The sequence below is a fragment of the Mastigoproctus giganteus genome, chromosome 4, assembly GCF_048544385.1.
Source record: "Mastigoproctus giganteus isolate SK-2022 chromosome 4, ASM4854438v1, whole genome shotgun sequence".
Taxonomy (NCBI): Eukaryota; Metazoa; Arthropoda; class Arachnida; order Uropygi; family Thelyphonidae; genus Mastigoproctus; species Mastigoproctus giganteus.
The window spans coordinates 122,460,014-122,483,777 of record NC_143578.1 but is presented as its reverse complement, the minus strand read 5'-3'; the positions used below and the strand labels follow the sequence as shown (position 1 = coordinate 122,483,777).

Genomic DNA, 23,764 nt, shown 5'->3' with positions numbered 1-23,764 from the left:
TTAACTCCCCTTTGGAGGTTGATAAACTTCTGACATCCCCTCTGATATAGAATTCCTCATGTGTGAATGAAGAATTCTAAATGAATGCAAAATATCTATTCAATTTGACAGCAAACCTGAGCAGGGTCATCAATAGTTAACCCATAGACATCAAGTGGCACAATGTGATTCAACTCCTTCCTTCTACTGTTAATGTAAGCATAGAAGTCTTTGCTGGTTTTCTTGTCATTCTTTGCCAGAGACTTCTTATAATCTGCCTTAGCATGCCTAATCTCCTTTGTGACTTGATTACAGACTAATTTATATCTACCATAGGCTTTTTGTATGCATACCATGTACTTTTCTTCTCTGCTACGTGTCTCAGTAGTTCATCTGACATCCATTTAGGTCTACATTGAACAGTATTACTTTGTTTGTATGAAAAGCTTAGTAGCTTCTTTGAATACTTCCCTGAATGCTTCCCATTTAAAATTTGCTGTTGGTAACATCATCAGTTGGTCCCACTGCATAGAGTTTAAAAACTGTCTGAGACCACTAGTTAACCTTTCAAAAGCAAAAGCCTTTCACTTTAGCATTGAGAGTAGTTATGTCTTTAATTAAATTCCACATTTAGTACACTGTGATCGTTGTCACTCCTTGGGTCTTTTATCTGCAGATTATTAATGCATGTAGAATCATTGCTGATAACTAAATCAAGCATATTGCTTCCTTTGTTGCCTCTTTAACATGCTGCTCTAGAAAACAGTCATTCAAGAAATCTAAAAAAAGTCTTCATAGTGTGCGTGTGTGCGCAACCAAGCCACAAATTCCAGCCATTATCTGGAAAGTTAAAATCTCCCATTATAAGACATTCTACTTTACTACCCTACTCTGTTTTGCTGTTTGATATACTCATCACACTGATGAGTATATCAAACAGCAAATAACACACTTCTACTCTCAGTTTTGTTTTCCCAGTGATTATATCACACTTGACTGGCTTAGCATTGCACTGGTCACCCATGCCGACTGGATGCACTCCTTTAGGTTTAATATGCTTCTTAACTAAGAGCATAGCCGTACCACCCCTCCTTTCCCGTCTGTCCTTCCTGTATGCATTATACTCTCCATATTGAAATTCTGCATAACTTGCTGCATTGATGACTGCATTATCACTGCATTTGATGACTCAAACAGTACTTAAAATACATCAGATTTATTTACAATGTGCCTAACATAAGTGTACAAGCACATGTTCTTACCCTAAGCTATCCTTATACCATACATTCACTGATCCTATGATGACCCAGAGCAGGGCTTGAAATCCGAGACACTTTGCTTTTCAGGCTGCTTCATTTTTCCCTAGGAGCAGTGCAAGAATCACCTACACTTCTGCCTGCGGCTCTAGTTAATCTATTAGTTTGTGTATCCCGCCAAGCTAGGAGTTTTCAGACCTGCCTATCTCATGCCTCCATGGCATCAGCAAATATTCTTGCACCCCTTTTATTTAAGTGCATCCCATCCCTGTAAAAATAGTCTCTCCTGTTAAGAAGCATAGACCACACTGAGAAAAATTCTACCCCATGAACCTTGCACATTCTCTCAAGGGCCAAAATGATTGAAAAGGCTATCAACATGTACTCCCTCCAGATCCATATCTGGCCAGAATTGCAGACACTTTCAAATCTAACCCTAACTCACACCATGTTCTCAACATTGCTCTGTACGTATAAAATAAGTCCTCAGATCTTCTACTCTTAATATTTTTGGTTCCAATGTGTACAACATCTTTTGTGCCCTTAAAAATGATATCTGCTCTACAACATCATCTGCTTTTGGCCCTGGGAGACATACCATGGTCCTATTTCATCTATCCTTCTTGGACAACATATTTTACATTTCCCTGTCACCTACTTTTGATGCGCCTCCGTAGCCAGGTGGGAAGGAGCAGCAGTGTGTAGTACACGCTTCTTGATTACACCAGGGTTCGAGCCAGTCACTACCAAATACGGAGGATGTGGAAAGGTCAGGGAATGACCACCGCATATCCCGGAGCAATATGGCCTTAGTTGCTAATGCTCCTAAAAATCAAAACAACAACAACAACCTACTTTTGAACCAGCACATTCTGTCTTCAAGATTGCCTGCGTGTTGCCTGATGCACAAGTGTGAGCTCTTGGATTGAGTTGGGCAGCTGAGAACTTGATGGATCCCAATTTTAATTCCTGGAAGGGCATCTACCTTGCTCTTCAAGCACTCATAAATGCTAAGCTGGTGCCTATATTTCTCTGCTTTAAGGTGATTTAGTTTTATTGGGAGACTATTGTCAGGGAAACATGTAATATTTTTTGTAATAATAAAGATAGGTGGACCAGAACCGGAGTGTGTGTTTATTAGGGGCAACAATTGGTGATGTTACCAAAAGATTGCCTGGTTTTAAGGGTGGTAAAGAGAGCATTATTATTCATGTGAGGACAAATGATGTTAAACAAATACAACCTGAAAAAATGCCACAAGTTAGGTCAGAATGTTTACATGTCGACAATTCTACCCAGACATGGTAGGAGGGATTGCATGCTGAAAGCCTTGTGGATTAAGTTAAGACTTGAGGGAATCTGCAAGCGTAGCCAGCACTTTTAGGTACGAGGAACCTATTTTGCACAGATGTTATTCATTTGAACAAAGGTGGTGTAACTATTTTTGCCAGTGTCATTGAGAATACCTTAAAGGTTCAGTGAAACTGCTAGGTAGGGGCAGAGATGGGTAATATAGATCTACTAGAGGGAGAATATTCTTGACCTCATCATTTCATGAATTAGATGACATCACAGGGCTTAAAGAACATGAACCATTGGCAGGTAGTGATCATTCAATTATCAGTTGGAAAATGAAGAAATGTTGCTGTAGTTAAAGGCATGGGTTTTAATTTTAGAAGTGGGACTTTGACAGTTTAAGTTGCTGTATGGCATCTTTTAATGTGGTGAATTGCAGAGTGAGGGAGAATACACATGAATTATGAAACCTGTACAGCAAAAATCACAGAACACATACATAATTTTAAGAAATTATTGCAAGAGGAGATGCAGAGCTGGCCTCAAAAAGAGCAGAAAAATATAGCATGGGACAGTTACAGAGTGATCCTATAACAGCTGAACTTTGATTTGTATTAGTACCACAGATAAGTTTAGATAGGCCAAGGCTGTGTATTGTATGAGAAAGCACTGGCTAAGAGAGCAAAGAATGGGGAGAAGGAATTTTTGAAGTATGTGAATACAAGGAAGAAAAAGGTGAATTGGATTGGACCTTTGTGCACTGCATGTGGGAAATTTTATACAACCCAGCTGATGTTGAGGATGAATTCAGCAAGTACTTTCATCTGTCTTTACTGAAGAAAGAACCCTTCATGCTGAGAAGAGGCTGCCCTAATGCTCAAAGTGAGGCTGAGTCATATGAAATTAGTGATTTCTAAATTACAGATGACTGTCTATTAGAAAAATCTTTGAGCATTAGGGCAAGTAAGGCTCGTGGAATTAATGGCATACACCGATTAATTTTGGGGGAGGCCACCAAAGAATGTATTGAACCATTGAAGTTGATTATGAGGGCATCTTTGGACTCGAGAGATTCCATTAGATTGGAGTAGTGCCAACATATCACCAATACATAAAGGCATTTCCAAGAGCAAAGTTGGTAACTACATTGGTAGGAATGCAATGAATAACACACATCATGGTTTTGTTAAGGGAAATATGTTTAACTAACTTAGTAAACTGTTTTGACAGTTACTCATGAGCGGATGTAGGGAATAATTTCACCATAGTTTATTTTGATTTTAGCAAGGTATTTGACTTAGTCACTCATGAGAGTTTATTGTATAAGCTGGAACATGTTGGGATTACTGGAAAAATTCTAAGATGCATTGCTGGGTGGTTGCAGGACAGAAGGCAGAGGGTTGTCATTAATGGATATCCTTCATATTGGTGTAAAGTCAGAAGTTGGTTCCAACCAACATTCGGTTCATGGACATTGTTGTTTCTGATTTTCATAAACAAAATTGGCGATGGGATAGAAGGCTTGATGTCAAAATTTGCAGACAACCTAAATATATTGGTAGAGTAGTTAATGATCAGTACGAAGCAGTGCTCCTTCAGGATGACTTTGAACAGTCTACAAGATTGGTCAGAAAAGTGGCAGCTTTTAATGCAGCAAAATGCAACCCTAGGTGCCAAGCGATATAATGATCCAGTGATTTTCTAAATGATTTCTAGAACATTATCTGAAAGAATATAGTTTTGTTCAGTTGTAAAAGTTTTCTTACTTTCCAATTAATTATAGTAAACTGAGTCTTATGAACTGTAAGTAAGTTTCAGAAAGGAAAACCACTGTTCTCTTTTTTCCTTTAAACTAACATACTAACTTTTATACTACTTGGTCTAGCAGCACTGTGTCTGGCTCCCTGTGGCAGGGCCAAGAACCTGGTTAAAGAAATTCACTCCCCCAGGGCTGAAAGAAGCAAAGATGAATAACACTGTGTTTCCACCTTTTTCGCCATCGAGCCCAAGACTAGAGGAAAATGATAAAAAAAAAAAATTACTTTTCTCAACCCAAGAGATTGAAAACAACCCCTCCAGAGGAGATCTCAGCATTCCTCATTCTACACTCTCTCTATTGGCCCCCAAGTGCCAAGCGAAGTGATCTAGCGATTTGAAAGCATCCTTTCTATAAACATGTAGTTTAAGAGATTTCTAGTCTTTTCTTTCAAAGTTATTTATTTTTGGCTCCTCCTAAATAAAGAGGCAAGCTTTTGGTTCCATTCAACTTCTTGGTATAAAGCTTGGTACATATAACTAATCAGATATTATAAGCTGCTGTCTCCGCAATTCCAAAATTCTTAAACTGAACATCCTAAGAGCCATGTCCACTGTGTCCTAGGTTGCTGATAGAAGCTCCCTCCTACATATCGGTAGAACCTTAATTGATGAATAGGTAATAGGTAATTGATGAATAGGTAGTTGATGAACCATCGTATTTACGTATTTACATTTATTACTTGTCCAATGATCCCATATTGTCCATGTTCTTAATGTAAACAATGAATTTGCATAAAGGGTAATCGTGATGATATCAACCGCTCAGTTACAACATCAAGTGGAGGCAAATCAGTAGGATATGTTGGATATATAAATCCATTTGACGTGGCCATAGTTATCTGTCCCTCTTTTAATGAGGTATGACATGTTTACACATCATGAAAGTACTCACTTCTTGTAAGCCGACGGGGCTAGCCGGGTGGGTATAGTGCCTGCCTGGCAACCCAAAGGTCGCGGGTTTGAATCCCGCTTCAGGCTTGGATCAAAGTACTGCAGAAACCTTGGGAGGTGCATTATGGCCACAGAAGCCGATGCGCCAACTACCACCAAAAAAAAAAAAAAAAAAAAAGAAACTTCTTGTAAAGGAAATTCATTTTGAAGTAATTCAAATGAAGTTGTTGGAAATGCTTTCAAATCTGATTGAAACCATAAATGACCACAAACCTTACAACTAAATTCAAATGGGTTTTTGTACACTAGTTTTTCAAACTCATTGCTAGCTCATTGTCACTGCACTTGTTGTGTAGACACTATAGAAATGTAATCAGGAATCTCATTATTAGCTATTTCTAACTTTGCTTTTTTTTTTGTGCACGATATTCCTTCATTCGTTTTGCTGGAGTTTTAAATTTCTGATAAGTATCAGGCACAGTAGAACTCTGTGGTTGAATTTTATTATGATTCTGAATAGTTTGAATTTCTAATTTCCTTTTCTTCCTTTCACGATATTCCTTCATTATTTCAGCTCGAAATTTTTTGGGTGCAGTTTGAGAAGTCCCAGGCATTCTTGTTGAATTTCATCTGGATTCATATTTCTGTCCAGTTTCCTTTTCTTTCTTTCCTTCACGATATTCCTTCATCTTTTTTTTTTTTTTTAGCTTGTTTTCTTGTGGGCAGTTTCAGAAGTTCCAGGCACGGCGAAACACTGTTGTTCAATTTACTTCCCTTTCTTTCTTTCACGATATTCCTTCGAATGATGGGCTGTAGATTTTGGCACAGTCAGTCACTCACGTATTAATCATTATGCTGATATAACGGTATAACATAGCACGTCACTGCTCAAATGTACTTGTCGCATATAATTGAGTTTTCTTGGGCGCGTACATTGTACTTGTTGTGTCACTGCATGCAAAAAAGGTGCCTCCATAGTCAGGTGGGCAGGAGCAGCAGTGCGTAGCACACGCTTCTTGATTAGACTGGGGTTCGAGCCCGTGACCACCAAATACGGAGGATGTGGAAAGGTCAGGGAATGACCACTGCATATCCCCGGAGCAGTATGGCCTTAATTGCTAATGCTCCTAAAAACCAAATAACATAGCATGCAACAAGTACAATGCATGTGCCCAAAAAAAGATGTTTTTAACATCAAGTACAACGCATGTGCATCAGGCTTCAGGATGATTTTATATAACGATTTCTAGGTAACGTAACACTTTTTTCCAAATAACGCCGGTAAAGACATCTTTAACATCAACAGCAGCAGCATCAAAATGCAAAGTTTTACACTTGATGGGATTGAGTTAAAAACAGTAGATGAAGAACGGGATCTGGGAGTTACAATACAGGCAGATATGAAGTTTTCTGAGCAGTGTAAACAGGCATTAAGGAAAGCTCATGGTGTCCTATCAGTAATTTATTGAACATTATCCTGTAGAGATATAGAGGTCATAGCCCACTGTATAAAGTAATTGTATGTCCACATTTGGAATATTGTGTTCAATTATGGAAACTTCATCTGAAAAGAGACATTGAGCTTCTTGAAAGGGGTCCAAAGATTGGCAACTATATGGTGAGATCAGAAAAATGGTGGCCATTTTTCTGATCTCAGGAAAGACTCCATATATGTGGGCTGCAGAGCTTAGTAACTTTGCGCTTCAGGGGTGACCTGATTGAGGTTTATTAGTAAAATGAACAAAGGCAGAATTTTCACTGTTATAGAAAATTACAGAACTTGGGAGCATAAATTCAAATTACAGTGGAAGAGGTTCAGACTACATTGTAGGAAGTTTTCTTTTATTCGTCCAGTCATTGATTGCTGGAACAGGTTGCTTTCATAGGTAGTTGAGGCTGACAGTTTGAATAATTAATTTCAAAGTTAACTTTGAAATTAAGGAGGGTAGCAAATGATTTGTATTTTCTTGTCTACTAGTGGTTCCCCCCCCCTTCTCTTCAGTCAGTGCAGAAAATGCCTGTAGCTTCCTTGCGCTATATGGCTATTACTATTACTTCAATTTTTACAAATTATAAAATGAATTATGGTGTGTTATTGCAATGCTGACACATGTTAGTTTATTTTAATTTTTATTAAAATGTCAATATCAATTTTTTTTGCATATAAATCCCCCCCCCCAGCTCTCTCTCTCTCTCTCTCTCTCTCTCTCTCTCTCTCTCTCTGTGTAGTTATGAGCATTTATGAAATTATTTTTAATAAATTTCAACTAATTTTGTAGAAGTAGAAGACTACAGCTTGGCTCAGCATGCATTTATAAAATCTGCTATGGTCGAAGTAAATGTGAGTTGTAATTTTTTTTTTTCTACCTTTATTTTATTTAAAACATGTTTACTTGAATGTACAAATATTATAACAAATATCATACCTGGTATGATTTGAAAGTAATTAGATTTATTTTATTGCACAGCCCTACATTTGGATTTGGAGAGTCATAAAATTGAGTGATAATTTTTTCAGAAGAAATTATATGAAATTTGTATATGGTGTTATTAAGACATGGTCCAAACATTAAAACTGGTTTATGTAGGTGAAGTTTTATTCAGAGTATTTAAATGGTTTAAACAAAAAAAGACAAGGTATTAATGATGATATATGAAATGGATGCCCAGCAACTCATAAGACTGATGAAAATGTTCCAAGGATGAAAGATTTAATACATTAGAATTTTAACTTTACATATAACTGTTGAGTAGTTAAATATAACTGGAGATTTGAGTCAAAACTAAAAGCAGCAAAATATTGAAATTTGTTTTGATCTTTCTTTCAGAGTTTAAGAAGGCAGTTACCTTTTCTAGATATTTATAACTAGTAATGAAATATTGGGTACATTGCTATGACCCAGAAGCAGAATGTCAGAATTACTCAAAAGTCAAGAAAGCTTACATGAATTCTAAAATCAGAATTGAAGGCAATGTTCATTTGTTTGCTATCCGGCATTTTTCTGCTATTCATGTGTGATAGTCAAACAGTTCATTAGACTTACTATTTGGATATTATAAAACGGGTAAAATTCTATTTAATGGGACTGAGAACACTTTCTGAATGGCAGATTTACAAAAAATTTTAAAAAACATGCAGTTTTGTTGTTTTCTTCTTTTTTTTTTTCTTTTCCAAATTGTCACACCGATCACCCCAACAGTGTTATTCTATTTTCAAAATTTTAATTGAAAGGAAGAGTGTGAAAGTATGTTCCCCTATTAAATCCTTTGGGTATCCAGTTAAAATGTAATCCTTCCCAAAGGAATGACTTTGAAGGAGATAAACTTGATTGCTGTATACTTATATAAAGGTATGCTTATTATAAAATTACTCTTGTTACTTTATGGTTGCACCTCATTAAGTGTTGGAAAGTGTTGTAACATTTCTACAAAGATTCTAGAATTTTCTATTCTTCTAAGAATGAATTTAGATAGCTGAAATTAAAACCTCAACTTAACCATAATCTAAAAAGGAAGATCAGTAGCAGTAGGATCAGTAGCAGTTGGAAAAGTAGGATCAGTAGCAAACGAACTCAACAGCAAACACAGGAGTATAATATGTCTGACTCAAGAAATTTCAAAATGTCTAGATAGTAGGCATTTTTAGTAACTTTGGCCATTGGGCATGAATGTGCACAATTCCCTTGCTCGTGTAGAAAGTGATGAGCATGGTTTTGATTTTTGACCTTTCTTGACAGACTTTTTTGGCTTTGGGAGAGTTTTCTGACTTCCAGTTTGCCATTTGTCACTTTGTTGTGGAATTGCACTGAAAACCACTTCCCATTAGTGGTGAGTCTGAACATTTTAATAATGGGATCGCAGTTTTGCTTTTTGATGTGAAACATCCTTGGGGGGTATTTACCAGTTAAATCTGATTGGCCACAGAAGTGACATCATCCAGTGCATCTGCCAGAGGTGCTTCCCATGCTCACACTCACTAGTCATGTGATTAGAGCACATGATGCATTTTTCGTGATCAGTACGATATCCCAAGTTATAACTTTTTAGAATTTTTGAATATTATGACGTCACAGTCATACTTCCGGCAGTTACTACTGCAGTAAGTATGATTGTAACAATACAAGTATTTGTCAACAATTTCTTTTTTTCATCTTGCATTCCATTGTTAAGTGCCCCCAACAGCTGCGCATCGCTTCAACTACAGATCATGTACCTCAATCGACACTGTTTTTCAGAGACATTTAGATACGTTGCAGTTGTAAGTATACGTCTCTTACTTTAGTTATCATAAATCCATTGTACCTTGTCTTCCACAAATTATGGAAATGTGTGAATGATCAATAAAATATTTACAATACAAAAGCTCTTATTTTGTAATCAATATATACAAATCCAAATACCTAAAAGAAACATGAAGAATGTTTCGCATAAAACCATCTACTGCATGTGCTCATCACACGTGCCACTTTTTATTATTTTTTTTTACAACTAGGGAAATATAATGAGTACATTTTTTTCATGATAAAATTTTAATATTGTCAATAAAAAGTAAGAAATATTTCCCATATCACAAAATAACATAAAAACTATCACAAAACATTCTACAGTATAAAAACAAATATTACATAAGAAACAAACTATTCTAGAAAAGGTACGGATTACATGAAAAAAATTATTACACAAATATTCAAGAAAAATTTATTCTAAAATTTGCCTTATAGAAGTTACTTCTTTATTAATATTTGTGGCCCCGGGTGCCAAGCGTTTCCGTGGCTAAGCGATTATTGTGCGTTTCCAGAGCGTTTTCTCTCCACAGCAACTGAGTTTTCCCTTGTTTTATCTCGCATTCATTAAAAATTTCTGTTAAGTAGCTCTAATTTCTTAAAAGGAATAAGAAGAGAGCCCAGAAAAAGGAAAGCACCTTTTTCTTTAATTTAGATACTCTACTAATTGTATTAACCTCGACGCTTGGCCACAAAGCGGCACTGCTCCTGCCTCCCCGTGGCGGGGCCGGTAACCTGGGCGGTAAAGAGAAACCCCCAGGGCCAAAAGGAGCCATCATGGATAAATATAATTATCCACCCTTAGAGACTTCGAGTACAAGAACGGAAACATACCTTGACCATCATTCCAGTTACGACTTAGGAAATGATCCAAAGAGGCAGAAGACTACTCAGATGGAGCAACCCTGCCCATCATTTCTAATTATCCACTCCCTCACAAGTCAACCTATGAGTAAACTCTCTCCATTCGTAATTCAAAAATATCTGGAAGCTATTGCAGGATCTCCCAAAAATGTTAAGAGACTGCAATCTGGAGACCTATTAGTGGAAACTACGAATCAAAGACATTCGGAGAAACTTTTACAGATCACAAACTTTGCTGGCATTGCAGTAAAAATATCTCCCCACGCAACCCTAAATTCATCCAAGGGTGTGATATCCAGTTGGGACCTTCTAAATGTCACAGAGGAAGAAATTACCCAAGAGCTGCAGGGACAAAATGTAATTCAAGCAAAACGTATAATGACTAAAAAAGATAATGAACTTATAACAACCAGAAATATTATTCTCACGTTCAATACACCCAACTTACCCGCCTCTGTAAAAGCAGGTTATTTACTTTGCCGCATCCGCCCGTATACATTCCTAATCCTTTAAGATGCTATAAATGCCAAAAGTATGGCCACTCTCAAACAGTATGCAGAGGAGTTCCTGTCTGCCCCAATTGTGGTTCTCCAGATCACAAACAGAGCGATTGTTCGGCTACAAAAATGATGTGCGCTAACTGCAAAGGTGACCACCCTGCATATTCCAAAACCTGTGAAAAATGGAAATCTGAGAAAAAAATTGTAAAATACAAGGTGGAGAATAAAGTCAGCTACCAAGAAGCAAGAAAACTAGTTGCACCTGCTGTAAATAAAAATATTACCTATGCTAATGTAGTAAAAAAATACCAAACAGTCTCCACTCAAACAGATGTCACAGTTCACACTAACAAATCAATTTCTGACTGGGCTAGAACTGTCCTTTCTGAGCAACAACCAAGTATGCGACAACCCAAACTCTCAGACCAGGCAAATAATACACCTCTGACAATACCAGCGGTAACTTCTCCATCAGTGATTGCTACCACATCTTGTATTACAAACACAAATACTGTGAAAAATATTCAGGGCACAACCATGGATACAGATGGCACATCCATACAAGAAGATCCTATTTTAGAAATCCATGCTGAAGAAGAAGAAATGGACACTGGTCGGCCAGTCTTCCAAAAAAAGACAAACAGAAATTGGAACGCCATAAACAAGTCACTTTCAAAAAGCAGTCAGAATCAGCTTAATCAACTAAACACAAATAATGCCTTGTTTTTTACAATGGAACTGTAGAGGATTTCGTTGCAATACAGTCGATATCCAAGATTTAATAAATCGATTTTCTCCAGTTGCCCTTTGCCTTCAGGAAACTTACTTAACTTTGCAAATTTCTCCTTCGATAAAGAACTATTGCCTTTACCGAAGGGATCGTAATACAACAAATGCAGCCCATGGTGGTGTAGCAATCCTAATAAATTCAAAGATCCCAACTAAACATATTCCACTTCAAACTGACATAGAAGCTGTTGCTGTGCGTATAACGCTCCATATTGAAATAACATTAGTATCAATCTACTTACAGCCAAACCGCACCTACTGTTTAAAAGATCTTGAAGATCTCCTTATGCAGATACCTCCACCTCTCTGTATTTTAGGGGACTTCAACGGGCACCACCCCTTATGGGGCGATCCTAAATTAGATAGACGAGGTTGACTCATTGAGAGCCTAATAGAGGCAGTAAACCTCACTATACTAAATACTGGCACACACACTCACGTTCAGCTCCCAAATGGACATACCTCAGCCATAGATCTCTCCATTTGTTCTCCATTACTGGTCCCGACCATTGAGTGGTATGTCTTAAATGATCCAATGGGTAGTGATCACTTCCCAATCGTATGCAACCTGTTAATAGCACAGCCTCCTCCAGCTGAACCCTGCAGAAAATGGAAATTTTCCCGAGCAAACTGGGCAAAATTCCGGTCATCAATATCTTTTGATGAGGAAAAAATCCGTCTCCAACCTATCGATAATGTGACACAATACATCACGTCACATCTCCTAAATGGGCTAAAGAAACAATACCACTATCAAATCCTTCGGTTCGTAAGCATTATAATTATTGGTGGAATGAGCAATGCACAAAAGCCAAAAAAGCAAAAAATAAAGCCTGGAATTTGTTTCGGCAATATCCAACAACACCCAATCTAATAAATTATAAGAAGTCAAAGGCAAAAGCACGCTTCATACAAAGGCATGCCAAGAAAGAATCCTGGATCCGTTTTGCATCAAGCATTAACAAAAACACTGACACCAAAATAATATGGAAAAAAATTAGACAGCTGTCTGGTAAGTTTCCTACTGTACCTTCACCAATTCTGTCCTGTAATGGGCAAGATCTATCTAGTCCTTTAGATATCGCAAATGCTTTGGGCAACACATTTGCTGAAATCTCAGCGACAGAAGCTTATACTCCACTTTTCCAGAGAATTAAAAACACTGCAGAACAGCACTCTGTTAACTTCCAAACTGCTCTCCTTCTGCCGTATAACAAACCCCTACAATATTCCGAACTCTTGCATGCTATCGGAACAGCCCACAATGGTGCTGCCGGACCAGACGGAATCTATTATGTCATGCTACAACATCTTGATGACAGAGCTTTGCATCTCCTTCTGCTCTTTTACAATCGTATTTTTCTAGAAAATGTCTATCCAACTTCTTGGCATCATTCTACTGTTTTGGCATTCCTAAAACCTGGAAAAGATCCAACCAATCCCCATAGCTATAGACCAATATCCCTCTCAAGCTGCCTCAGCAAAATTCTAGAAAAAATTGTTCACTGTCGACTCGTCTGGTTCATTGAGTCAGAACAGTTAATGAGCAATAGTCAGTATGGCTTTCGTCAAAACAGGTCATGCCTGGACCTTATGGTTAAGGCTGAATTTGCCATTCGTAATGCCTTTATTAAGCATGAACATCTAGTAATGGTTTCCATAGATATAGAGAAGGCTTTTGATACCACCTGGCGGCATGGCATACTAAGAGACCTTTACTCTCTTGGTCTGCGGGGCAACCTTCCTATATTTATAAAGCATTTTCTACACACTAGATCTTTTCAAGTTCGATACCAACATGCCCTCTCTGCAACTTACATTCAGGAAGAAGGTGTTCCACAGGGATCAGTACTGAGTGCCACTCTTTTTGCCCTAAGAATAGATTCTATCACTAAACTTCCAAATACTGTAGAAACTTACCTTTATGCGGACGACCTTGCTATCTCCTGTCATTCCCAAAATATGAGATCTATTGAACGACAGCTTCAGATATCATTAAATAAAATACAGCAATGGGCCAGCCTTAACGGCTATAGGCTATCACAACAGAAAACAGTTGCTATCCATTTTTGTAGACAACGCAAATTCCATCTGGATCCTGAACTTCACATCTCTAATATTTCCATCCCAGTTACTAGTAACATTAGATTTCTAGGTTTAATCATGGACAACAAGCTAAATTTTTTAGAGCACATTAAAAAAAGTACGTACTGCCTGCTTAAAAAAGATAAACATACTCAGATCTTTATCTGCACAAATGTGGGGTGCAGACCGTACCTGCCTTCTTCGATTATACAGGGCATTAATTAGATCCTGTCTTGATTATGGAGCTCCCATTTATGACTCTTCCAGAAAGGGTGCTTTACGCTGGCTTGATCCAGTACAACACAGTGCACTGAGGATTGCACTTGGCACATTCAGAACATCGCCAGCTCATAGCCTTTACATTGATGCTAATGAGCCGCCACTATCTTTACGTAGGAAATTGCTATTGCTAAAGTATTCTGTCAAGATACAAAGTTGTGCCTCGCATCCCATTCAGCCATATCTTTTCAATCCACCATTAGAAAATCTGTACAGAAATAAACCTAGCATAGTAAAACCAGCTGGTCATCGCCTTCTTGAACTACTGCAGGTTTGGAATATATCCATCCATTCTGTACAACAAGTAGCCGCTTGTACCCAACCACCATGGGTTCAAACTCCTATACTGACCTGTGACACTTTCCTCTGTCAGTGGGGAAAGAATATTTTGCAATCATCAAATATCAGACAAGTTCATGCTGTTCACACTCAAAAGTATATTGATTTTTTACCAATATACACAGATGGCTCTAAATCAAATTCAAAAGTTGGAGCAGCTGCAGTGTTTCCGAATACAATTGTATCAGCAGCCCTTCCTCCTGATTTCAGTATCTTCTCAGCTGAGTTATTCGCAATTAAACTAGCTTTAAAAAATCTCCCTCCTGACTGCTCATTAAAATCAGTTATTTACACGGATTCCCTCAGCTCAATCAACGCTTTGTGTAGTTCTTCAGATAAATTTCACCCTGTTATAATTGAAATTAGAAAATTATTACTAAAGATTAAAGAATGTCACCAACTGGTCGCCTTCTGCTGGATACCAGCACATTCTGGTATTTTAGGCAATGAACAGGCTGATAAAGCTGCAAAAAACCCAACCAGCTTAGATTTCACCAATATCCCTGTCCCAGCCTCAGACTATGCGCTAATGATTCATGCTGCATGCCTAACAGAATGGACAGCACTATGGCATTCCCAAATGAATAATAAACTCTTTCAGATTAAACAGGTTCCGAAAATCTGGCCCTCCAGTGTCCGGACATCAAGACGAGAAGAAGTAATTCTTTCAAGAGTAAGAATAGGTCATACTTATCTAACCCATTTTCATTTACTCACAGGAGATGATCCACCACAATGTCCACATTGCTATATAAATATGACTGTTAAACACATTCTCATTGACTGCCCCCATTATAAACAAGACAGAATTTCCACCCTGCAATCACTGGTTATCCTTCAACAACCAAACCCTAGAGAATTTGATAGGTGACAAGGCAAATATATCGGAATTCTTCCGTTTTCTGAAGCAAATTAGAATTTTTAATCTATTCTGATTAAGGACATTTCAGGCAGTACGATTCTTTCTCATAAATGAATAGGCGCATTATAGCCAAAGTTCCTTATGCGCCATGAAACCCCCACAACAACAACATTAATATTTGTTGTTGATCTTTTGCTTTGTTCAGTAGCTGAGCGATGACTACAGAGGAAAGATTTGACATAACGATCTGGCTCAAATTGAAGCAATAGCTTTCCATTTAGGTGTATGATCATCATACCTGCAATGTGTTTAGTTGTCAAAGATGTTCTTTTTATTGTTACAATATTACTCATTATGCTGAAAGCTCGCTCAGTGCTGTTAATCGCAATGGTTTCAAGGATATTTCTGGCTTTTTTAATTGAAAATGAAATTTCACTCAATTTTAAACATAAACTGCTTTTGACAAAATCTCTAAAATCATTAATTTTTATTTCATATTTTATTAGAAAACTTAAATTTCTTATTCGTCTTTTAACCTCTTGCCATAGAGATGAAAGTTCTTTCATGTTCCATGTTTCCGGGTAGCATATGTTTAAAATTTTTTTAAATTCCTTATCGTCAATGATATCATTATTTTCTTTATTTAATTTAAAATTACTCTGTTGCATTAATAACCGATCCTTTAAGGATAAAGCAGTGTAGTTTAATAACTTGTCATGAGGTAATTTTTTAAATTTGTTCTTACTTTCGATTTTGATTCCTTCAAATACTTTGACTTCAATGTGCTCTCAATTTTAGCTTCATAATTTCGTTCAGAATTTTTAAGATTAGCAATAGCATTGATGGCTTTCATTTATCTGCTTTTACTATAGTGACGCTGTGACTTTGTAAAGCTTCTGAAAGGTAAGAGACCTCCTGTAGGATGTCGTTCATTATTGCTAAATTGTTAAGAAATTCCAGATTTAAAAGTCGATTTAATAATCCCGATTATTTAACTTCTGATTCAAAATGTTTGCACAAAACAGGATAATTCCTCCAAACCACAATTGCCATCCACAAGCTAAAAGCTGCCTATTGAGGTCCAAACACATGGTCGATCTTTATAATTTCCACATCAAGTTCTTTAGTAATCATCCTTAAATCATGCTGGTTTCTTGGAGATCGATGATATTATGCATACGGGTTTTTTTTTAATTATTGCCTGTATGCCGTTATATTTTGGAATATTTTCTTCACAGCGAACGCCTTGATGCAGCTTCAAAATCTTGCAACATTTTATCTTCAGAAAGTTTATTTAATATCTTATTTGTCCTCATTCCCCCCCCCTTCAATGTCACTACTGTCACTAGTTCTTTGAATACAGTACTGTCCAAACTGTTGGAATCACTTGGATATTCAGCTACTGTGACCGTATAAACTTAGACAGGAGAAATTTACTGAAACACGTGGATCACTCACTTCTCCAAAAAACAGATGACTGCTTTCCGGAGTAAAGGAAGACCACAAGACAGGTTGACCAGAGGCTATTATCCATGTCAGAAATACATCTTAATCTTCCGACTGGCTATGGAAAGCATACTGACTAGCGTGACTTCTCAATAGGTGGGATGTGTGACTGTATAGGTTTTACGGGCACCACTAACATTACGGAACAATAATCCCTTTAACCCTTAATTTGTGCTTTTTATCTGCCTAAATTGCCTAAAGGCCAGAGGCGAGAAAAAATGCATACAAAGTTAAGTCTCTCATAATTTGTTCATTATATGGAAATTTTCTTCATTCTACAGAAACTATTTTAAATGTAATTACCAAGGGGAATTCAAAAAAATTCATTATAAAGAAGTTCGTTAAACAGAAGTTGTTGTTGACCATCATGTGGAACAAACTGTACACAGACCTTCATTTTCTTCAAATCTTGGGTTATTATTTGTCAAATGGTTTCCTTATTAAAAATTGATCTTCTGAAATCATTCAGAGTGTCACATATCAGTCACTTGTAATGGTCTCTCACACCTTTTCAATCAACTCTGGCATTCAAACCCAGATGTTCTTAGTCTTCCAGTGATTCTCTTCCATGGGTGAAATGTTTCTGTCATTCAAACACACATGCACAAGACAGGCAATTCTCTCCATACACTTGCTTCATCATTTGAAATTTTTCAATGGCACTTTTGCCCAGTTTTCCAAACACAAATCTCAATGTTTGCTTTTTGTTCCATTGTCCCTCCACAGCACAGACACAATACAGATGTGCAATTTAGCTCTCACTGTATTCTGAAATGGTGTAAATTTCCATTTACATTGAACTGCAATGCTTGAAGAACAATCACTCTTTCATTTCATGTTTACTTCTAGTAGATGGCAGCACCAGCACTCATCGCATAACATGTCTCGTTTTCCAATTGCTATACTGTTTTAGTTGCAAAATTAAAACATGTGCTAGGTAGCATTGTTTACTGTAATGGCTGTTATTTCCTCAGACTTTTGTGGTGCACAGGTAATTCGGTCTTTCAATAGGATACCAAAGAAATATGTAAAATTTCAGAAGACATATATGCAAGATTATCCATGTATTGAGAAATCTGAAAAAAGGGTAACATGTTTGCTTTGCGTATCACATGTAAATTGGATATTTCAAGTTGTGGGAAAGGTGACATAATTGGATATTACAAATGAATAATCATAACAGTGTTATGCTTATTTCATGTTGCCCTTCATGGTGACAATGATGTCATACATGTCAAATAATGATGTCAATCATTATCACTATATTTGCATATTTTGTCAGAGAAAATAATCTTCCTCTAAGTTATGCTGATTAGGCAGGTATGTTATTCACAAATGTGTTTCCCAGTAGTGAAATACCAAAAATATATGGTTGTAGCAGAACAAACACAAAGTGCCAAAGTCATGGAGAGTCTCAAACAAAAGAACAAGACTCTGTCCTTTTAGGCGCCTCCGTAGCCAGGTGGGCAGGAGCAGCAGTGCATAGCAAATGCTTCTTGATTAGACCGGGGTTCGAGCCCGTGACCATCAAATATGGAGGATGCAGAGAGGTCAGGGAATGACCACCGCATATCCCCAGAGCAATATGGCCTTAGTTGCTAATGCTCCTAAAAAAAAAAAAAAACCAAATAACAATAATAACTGTCCTTTTAATCAGTGGAGAGGTACATTATGGCTGCATAATGGTGCACAAGTTCCATTGAAAATAGTGTTCTTATAAATGCTAAATTAACATAAATTTCATCAGTTGGCAGTATATCATTTTCAAATTTGAAATTTTTTTGTCGACTAGCTTCCAGTACATCTTGATGTCTTATTGATGAAGCAATAGATGTTTTGCAGCATCAGTTTTACCAGTTTCAGTGTGAGAACCTGCCAGATGCTATTATGAAAGAAGAAAAGACTGATGTTCGGTGGTTCTTGGTCTGGAACTGACAGATGCACAGGGAAGGTTGAAATATAACAAATTATTCAGTCATGCTCGGCATTTTAACAATTTCTCATAGCAATGTTGAGTGTGGCCTCAAGCTGACTTCAAATCTTCTCTTTTTGGTGAAACTTTGGAAATGCTCTTGAAAACCAAGTCTAGGCAGCAAGGCCATTGTTATGAACAAAACTTTGACTCAAAATTTTTGCAGAAGGAAAAGTTTGTAACAGTATTATCTTTCTTGAAGCTATCAAAATCAGTTAATGTCTAATTGAATATCCAAAATGTTAGAGGAGATAATGTATAAAAACATATTGTACTGGGTGAACAATCTTATTTGTATTTTAATATAAAATTTGTATTTTGCCAGTGAAATTTAATTTCTAATGAAGTGTGGACTTTTAAAGCATCTTTGTTTTCTCCTGCTTGCAAATGCCTGATCTCAAGCATTTTAAAAGTCAGAAGTTGGCAACTATGTATACACTAATTCTTTGAGTGCATGCTCTCTTTACTAAAACCTCACCTTCCAATTTAGTAAAGCAAATTTAGCCTTGGCCGTGCCAAATTTGTAACACTAAATAGGCAGTCACCCTTCGTTGGATTATAGGATTGAGATGTACATGGTGCCAAAATCTGCCTGCCTATAAACTTTCAAGTGCCATATAAAGAGTAAGTAAATCTGCATTAAGTGGGAAGATTTATCCATGGGAAATAATTTAAGTAATCTTAACTGGTTGGTGTAACTAGTGTTTCTGGCTGATTTTAAGACATTTCTGTATATATCAATATTAAATTAACAGAAGCATTTAATCCTTAAATATAAACTTCAAATACATGTACAAGAAACCTACCTTAAAAATTGCAGAACTTTATATGTATAACAGCTTCCGATGCTATTAATTTTAAGATAGCTCAAAACAACTGCAAATATAGCTATTATAGGTAACTAAATTTATATTTGCATATAGGTAACTAAATTTACCTATATGCAAATATAGGTAAATTTAGCATTGCCTTAAATCCAGTCTTTTTTTTTTTTTTTTTTTTTTTTGAATATCCAATTTAGTTTCTAATCACAAGTTTCTCCCAATAGCTTTTCACCTTATCTTATCTCACCTTTGCATTATTAACACTAGCTAACTCACTTATCTCTTTGAGGGCATTTTAAAAAAAGAAGTTGAAACTACCTACATGGTATGCCAAAATGAATCACTTGGACACAAAATGCACATAAACAATACATAAACCAGAACTGGCTTGGACCAAACCAAAACTAAACTAAAACAACATTGCTGAATGGTGCTGAAAGTGTGCAACTAAAAGCAACTCCTTTCAGAAAATAACAGTCCCTAAAAAAAGTTTTATAAACAACACTTCAATAATCTTCAATTAATAAAAACCACTGAGGAGCATTCCCTTTCCCATAACACCACCACCACCATGCAGTAGAATGTATAAAGTGTATATTTTTGTAATGTGCAAGAAATTGTACATGTTACAGTAGTATTTTACAGCCACGTATACTGGAAACTTGTGCCAATACAAACAGCTGCAAAAATGTCCTATTCAAATCAAAATGTTCTTCTGTCTGCAATTCTGCTTATTCACAATAGGAGGGATCTTAATGTGAGAGCCTTGAAGATTAACTCGAGACTTGAGGAACTCTACAAGGCTTACAGAAAGAAATTTTTCTCAACTTTTCCTGTCTTAAATGGTAAAGCAAATTATTTAATAAAGATTATATTCATTTGGACAGAGGAGGAGCAAGGGTCCCTGCAAAGTCATAGCAGAAGCTTTAAAGATTCAGGAGAATTGCTCACTCACTGAGGAGGGACAGGAGATCTACTGAAAAGTTGATTAATGTCATGCATCGGGGTTGCACTTTCATTCTCCCCAAGGGTATTTGCAAGAGACCCCCCAATGTAATGAATGTACGAGAAGAGAGACATTAACCAATAAAATTTGCTTATGCAGTTATAAGAGTAAAAAAGTAAAAAAAATTTAACCTGTTTATGTAGTAATGCCAGTAGTGTTTTTAGCAAAATGAGTGAATTTCAGCTGCTGGACAATTCTTCTAAACCTAATATTGTAGGGTCAGCTGAGGTGGTGCTATCCTGAGATTAGCAACAAGGAACTTTAATTATGGTGATTATAATATGTTCAGGATAGATCAAAAATTGGGGGAATTTAGCTTCTTAGTGAATTGAAAAGTCAGATTGTTACCACTCTTATCATTTCATTCTGCTTATTCAAAATAGGAGTCAAAAATGGATGTCTTTAACTTACCTCTTATTCATTGGAATTTATGTTCAAATAAACAAAGCAGGATCAGTTTCTTGAACAACCTGGACAACTTTTTCTCTGAAATTTTAAAATTTTGGAGAGTCTGGAAGGCCCAAATATCCTCAGCAAGCTCACTGAGATATTATCAAAGATATAACAGTGAACGAACCATTTGCAGGTAACTGCTACATTCTACAATGTCATGAAATGGGCAGTGGCTGAGGAAATTTCAGTGATCAAAGGCAAAGGAGAGGGCTCCAAGATTAAGAAATAGGACTATAGAATGCTGAAGGTACAAGTGTTTTAAAAGTCACAAGCATATTTGTTCCAGGGTAGAGTATAACAAAAGAAGGATGCCAAAATGGATGACAAGAGGAGTTGGCAGATCTTTCACAGCTAAAGAAGGAAGCATATGATAGTTACAGATTATTATATAACACTGTTACATATGAGAACTATAAGCAGATAGATAGATAAGGCTCCTCTATAGCCAGGTGGGCAGGAGCAGCAGTGCATAGCACACACTTCTTGATTAGACCGGAGGTTCGAGCCCATGGCCACCAAATGGAAAGGTCAGGGAATGACCACCGCATATCCCCGGAGCAATATGGCCTTAGTTGCTAATGCTCCTAAAAAAAAACCAAAATAACAAAAAATAATATAAGCAGATATGTAAAAGTACTGTAGCTAAGTGAGTACAGAGATATGTGAATGCAAAAAGAAGACAGTAAATCATATAGGTCTCCTCTGGGACCTATATGATTTACTGGTGAAATCAAAATGTCCAAAATGGTGAAATCATTAACAATTGGGCTACAATTTTAGTTGAGTTGAACAGATACTTTGCATACATTTTTACAGTAAAATTTTTAAAATTTTATGCTTTTACACATTTGAGCCAGGGGTAAACAGACAAGGTGTCAGATTGCTGTGAGATTAATGATTCCTGAGAGACATCTGAAAAACTATTTGTGATTCCTTTAGACTGGAGAAGTGCAAATGTCTCGTCCATTCATAAGAGACCTTCACCCCTCTTGTGAGTGAAGGACTAAGGTGGAGATAAACCACTATAGTTAGACTTCTCTGGTGGGTAGGGGCTCACATCTGGTATGGGCTTGGCACACCCAGGGTCCTGAGCTGGATATAATCATTCTTCTCTTTCTTGGTGATTCCCTTCTCTCTCTTTCGCTCTCGGGGTAATTCAGAAATTTTTTTTTGTCTGGTGCAGCATAAGCCTCAGGCTTCCTTACACCATATAGCTAATAATAATAATAATAATGTAATATAGGAACACCTTGATAAGAATGAAATCCTAAAGAGATCACAGTACAAGTGTGCAAAGAGAAAGTCTTACTTGACAAATCTAGTTAATTACTGTATTGAAATCATAAAGCATTTAGATTCAGGAAACAATTTCAGTATTGTATACTTAGATTTAATTAAAGCTGACTGGAGTGACTGGGAAGGCCCATCAGTTGATCAATGACTGGCTCAGCGAAGGAAAAAACAGAGGTAGTAATCAGTGCACATTATTCAGAGTGGACTGCTGCAATGAGCAAGGTCCCTCAGAGTTCAGTTTAGTGTCTCCCCACTTGATTCTGATTTTCCTCAATGATATTAATAAAAATATATGAGTACAGAGAAAGTTGTCAAATATGTTGATTATGTAAACATACATATAATAGAAATAAATGATTGTGACCAGGCTACGCTGTTTCTGGATTAGATTGGCTCCTTATGGCTTAGATTTGTAACGCATATCATCCAAATTATGGCAACTGAAGTTTAATCCTGCTAATAAATGTTTACATCACAAGATGTGATCAAGTTCTAGTCTGCTGGTCTCTCAGCAGCACACTTTAAGCCATCAGAATTACTAGCAGTATTTCTGTAACTCATAGCTAGAACCTTGGTACTGTTCTGATGGCTATCTGTATGGTTAAGAGAATTTTATGGCAAACAGCACAATTACTAAATCTTGTTCCTTTTCAAATATCCCAAAGTATTTTAAGTTTACCTGAGTATTAGTTTAATCTGAACTGTTACCCAAGTGTAGAACTTAGATTTAATTTATTACCATTTTATTCTAATTGCCATTTTTGAAACCATCTAAACAATTTATCTAGGGAATTTTGAATCTGTATACCCATTTTACTCTTGTAAATTTCCCTTGTATCATCAGCAAATGTTGAGATTAACTTTATTATGTCCTCATTAGAGTTACTAATGAATGTTAATACAATAATGGACCAAGTACTGGACCTCATTGATATGACTAATCCAATTCAGAGCAGTAGTTGTTTTATATGTGTACTTACATTTATGACTACAGGCATTCCGAATAACTTTCTAATTTGTGAATTTTCTATTACAGTTTTACTGCACAGCTGTAAAAATATAACTTGAGTATTTATTTGTGTTCCAGAATGCTGAGGCCTGGACTAATCTTGGAGTGTTGTATTTAATAAATGAAGATAACAAGGTAACTATAATTAATATTAATTAATTCTTATTGGTTTTATTGAAAGTTATTTTTTTTATTGTCCACAGTAGATACCAGGTAAAATTTTTACAACTTGACTATAAAAGCAGCTACTATGACATTGCTTAGTTAACAATGGTCCGTGCATGCCATTGAATGCTTGCAGTATCCCAGAACTGCAGATGGCCTTTAATTCCCCCAGCAAGTGTGCTGGGGTATGCATTCACTAATAATTTTTAGTGGGGGGAAGGCAAGAAATAGTTTAAATTGGGGGTATTTTAAAATTATATTATGAATTTTGATACTGTATTCAATAATAAGAATA

General features: G+C 36.6%; 1 protein-coding gene across 2 annotated transcripts in view; it reads left to right on the top strand.

Annotated features, from left to right (window-relative positions):
• Nucleotides 1-23,764, top strand: part of LOC150087035 (tetratricopeptide repeat protein 37) — a 702,248-nt gene that overhangs the window by 384,530 nt on the left and 293,954 nt on the right. For both annotated transcript variants that reach the window (XM_090371768.1, XM_090371767.1), the window contains exons 23-24: nt 7,520-7,581; nt 23,383-23,439. In XM_090371768.1, the coding sequence (XP_090227894.1) occupies nt 7,520-7,581; nt 23,383-23,439 (119 nt within the window). The remainder of the gene's footprint in view (nt 1-7,519; nt 7,582-23,382; nt 23,440-23,764) is intronic.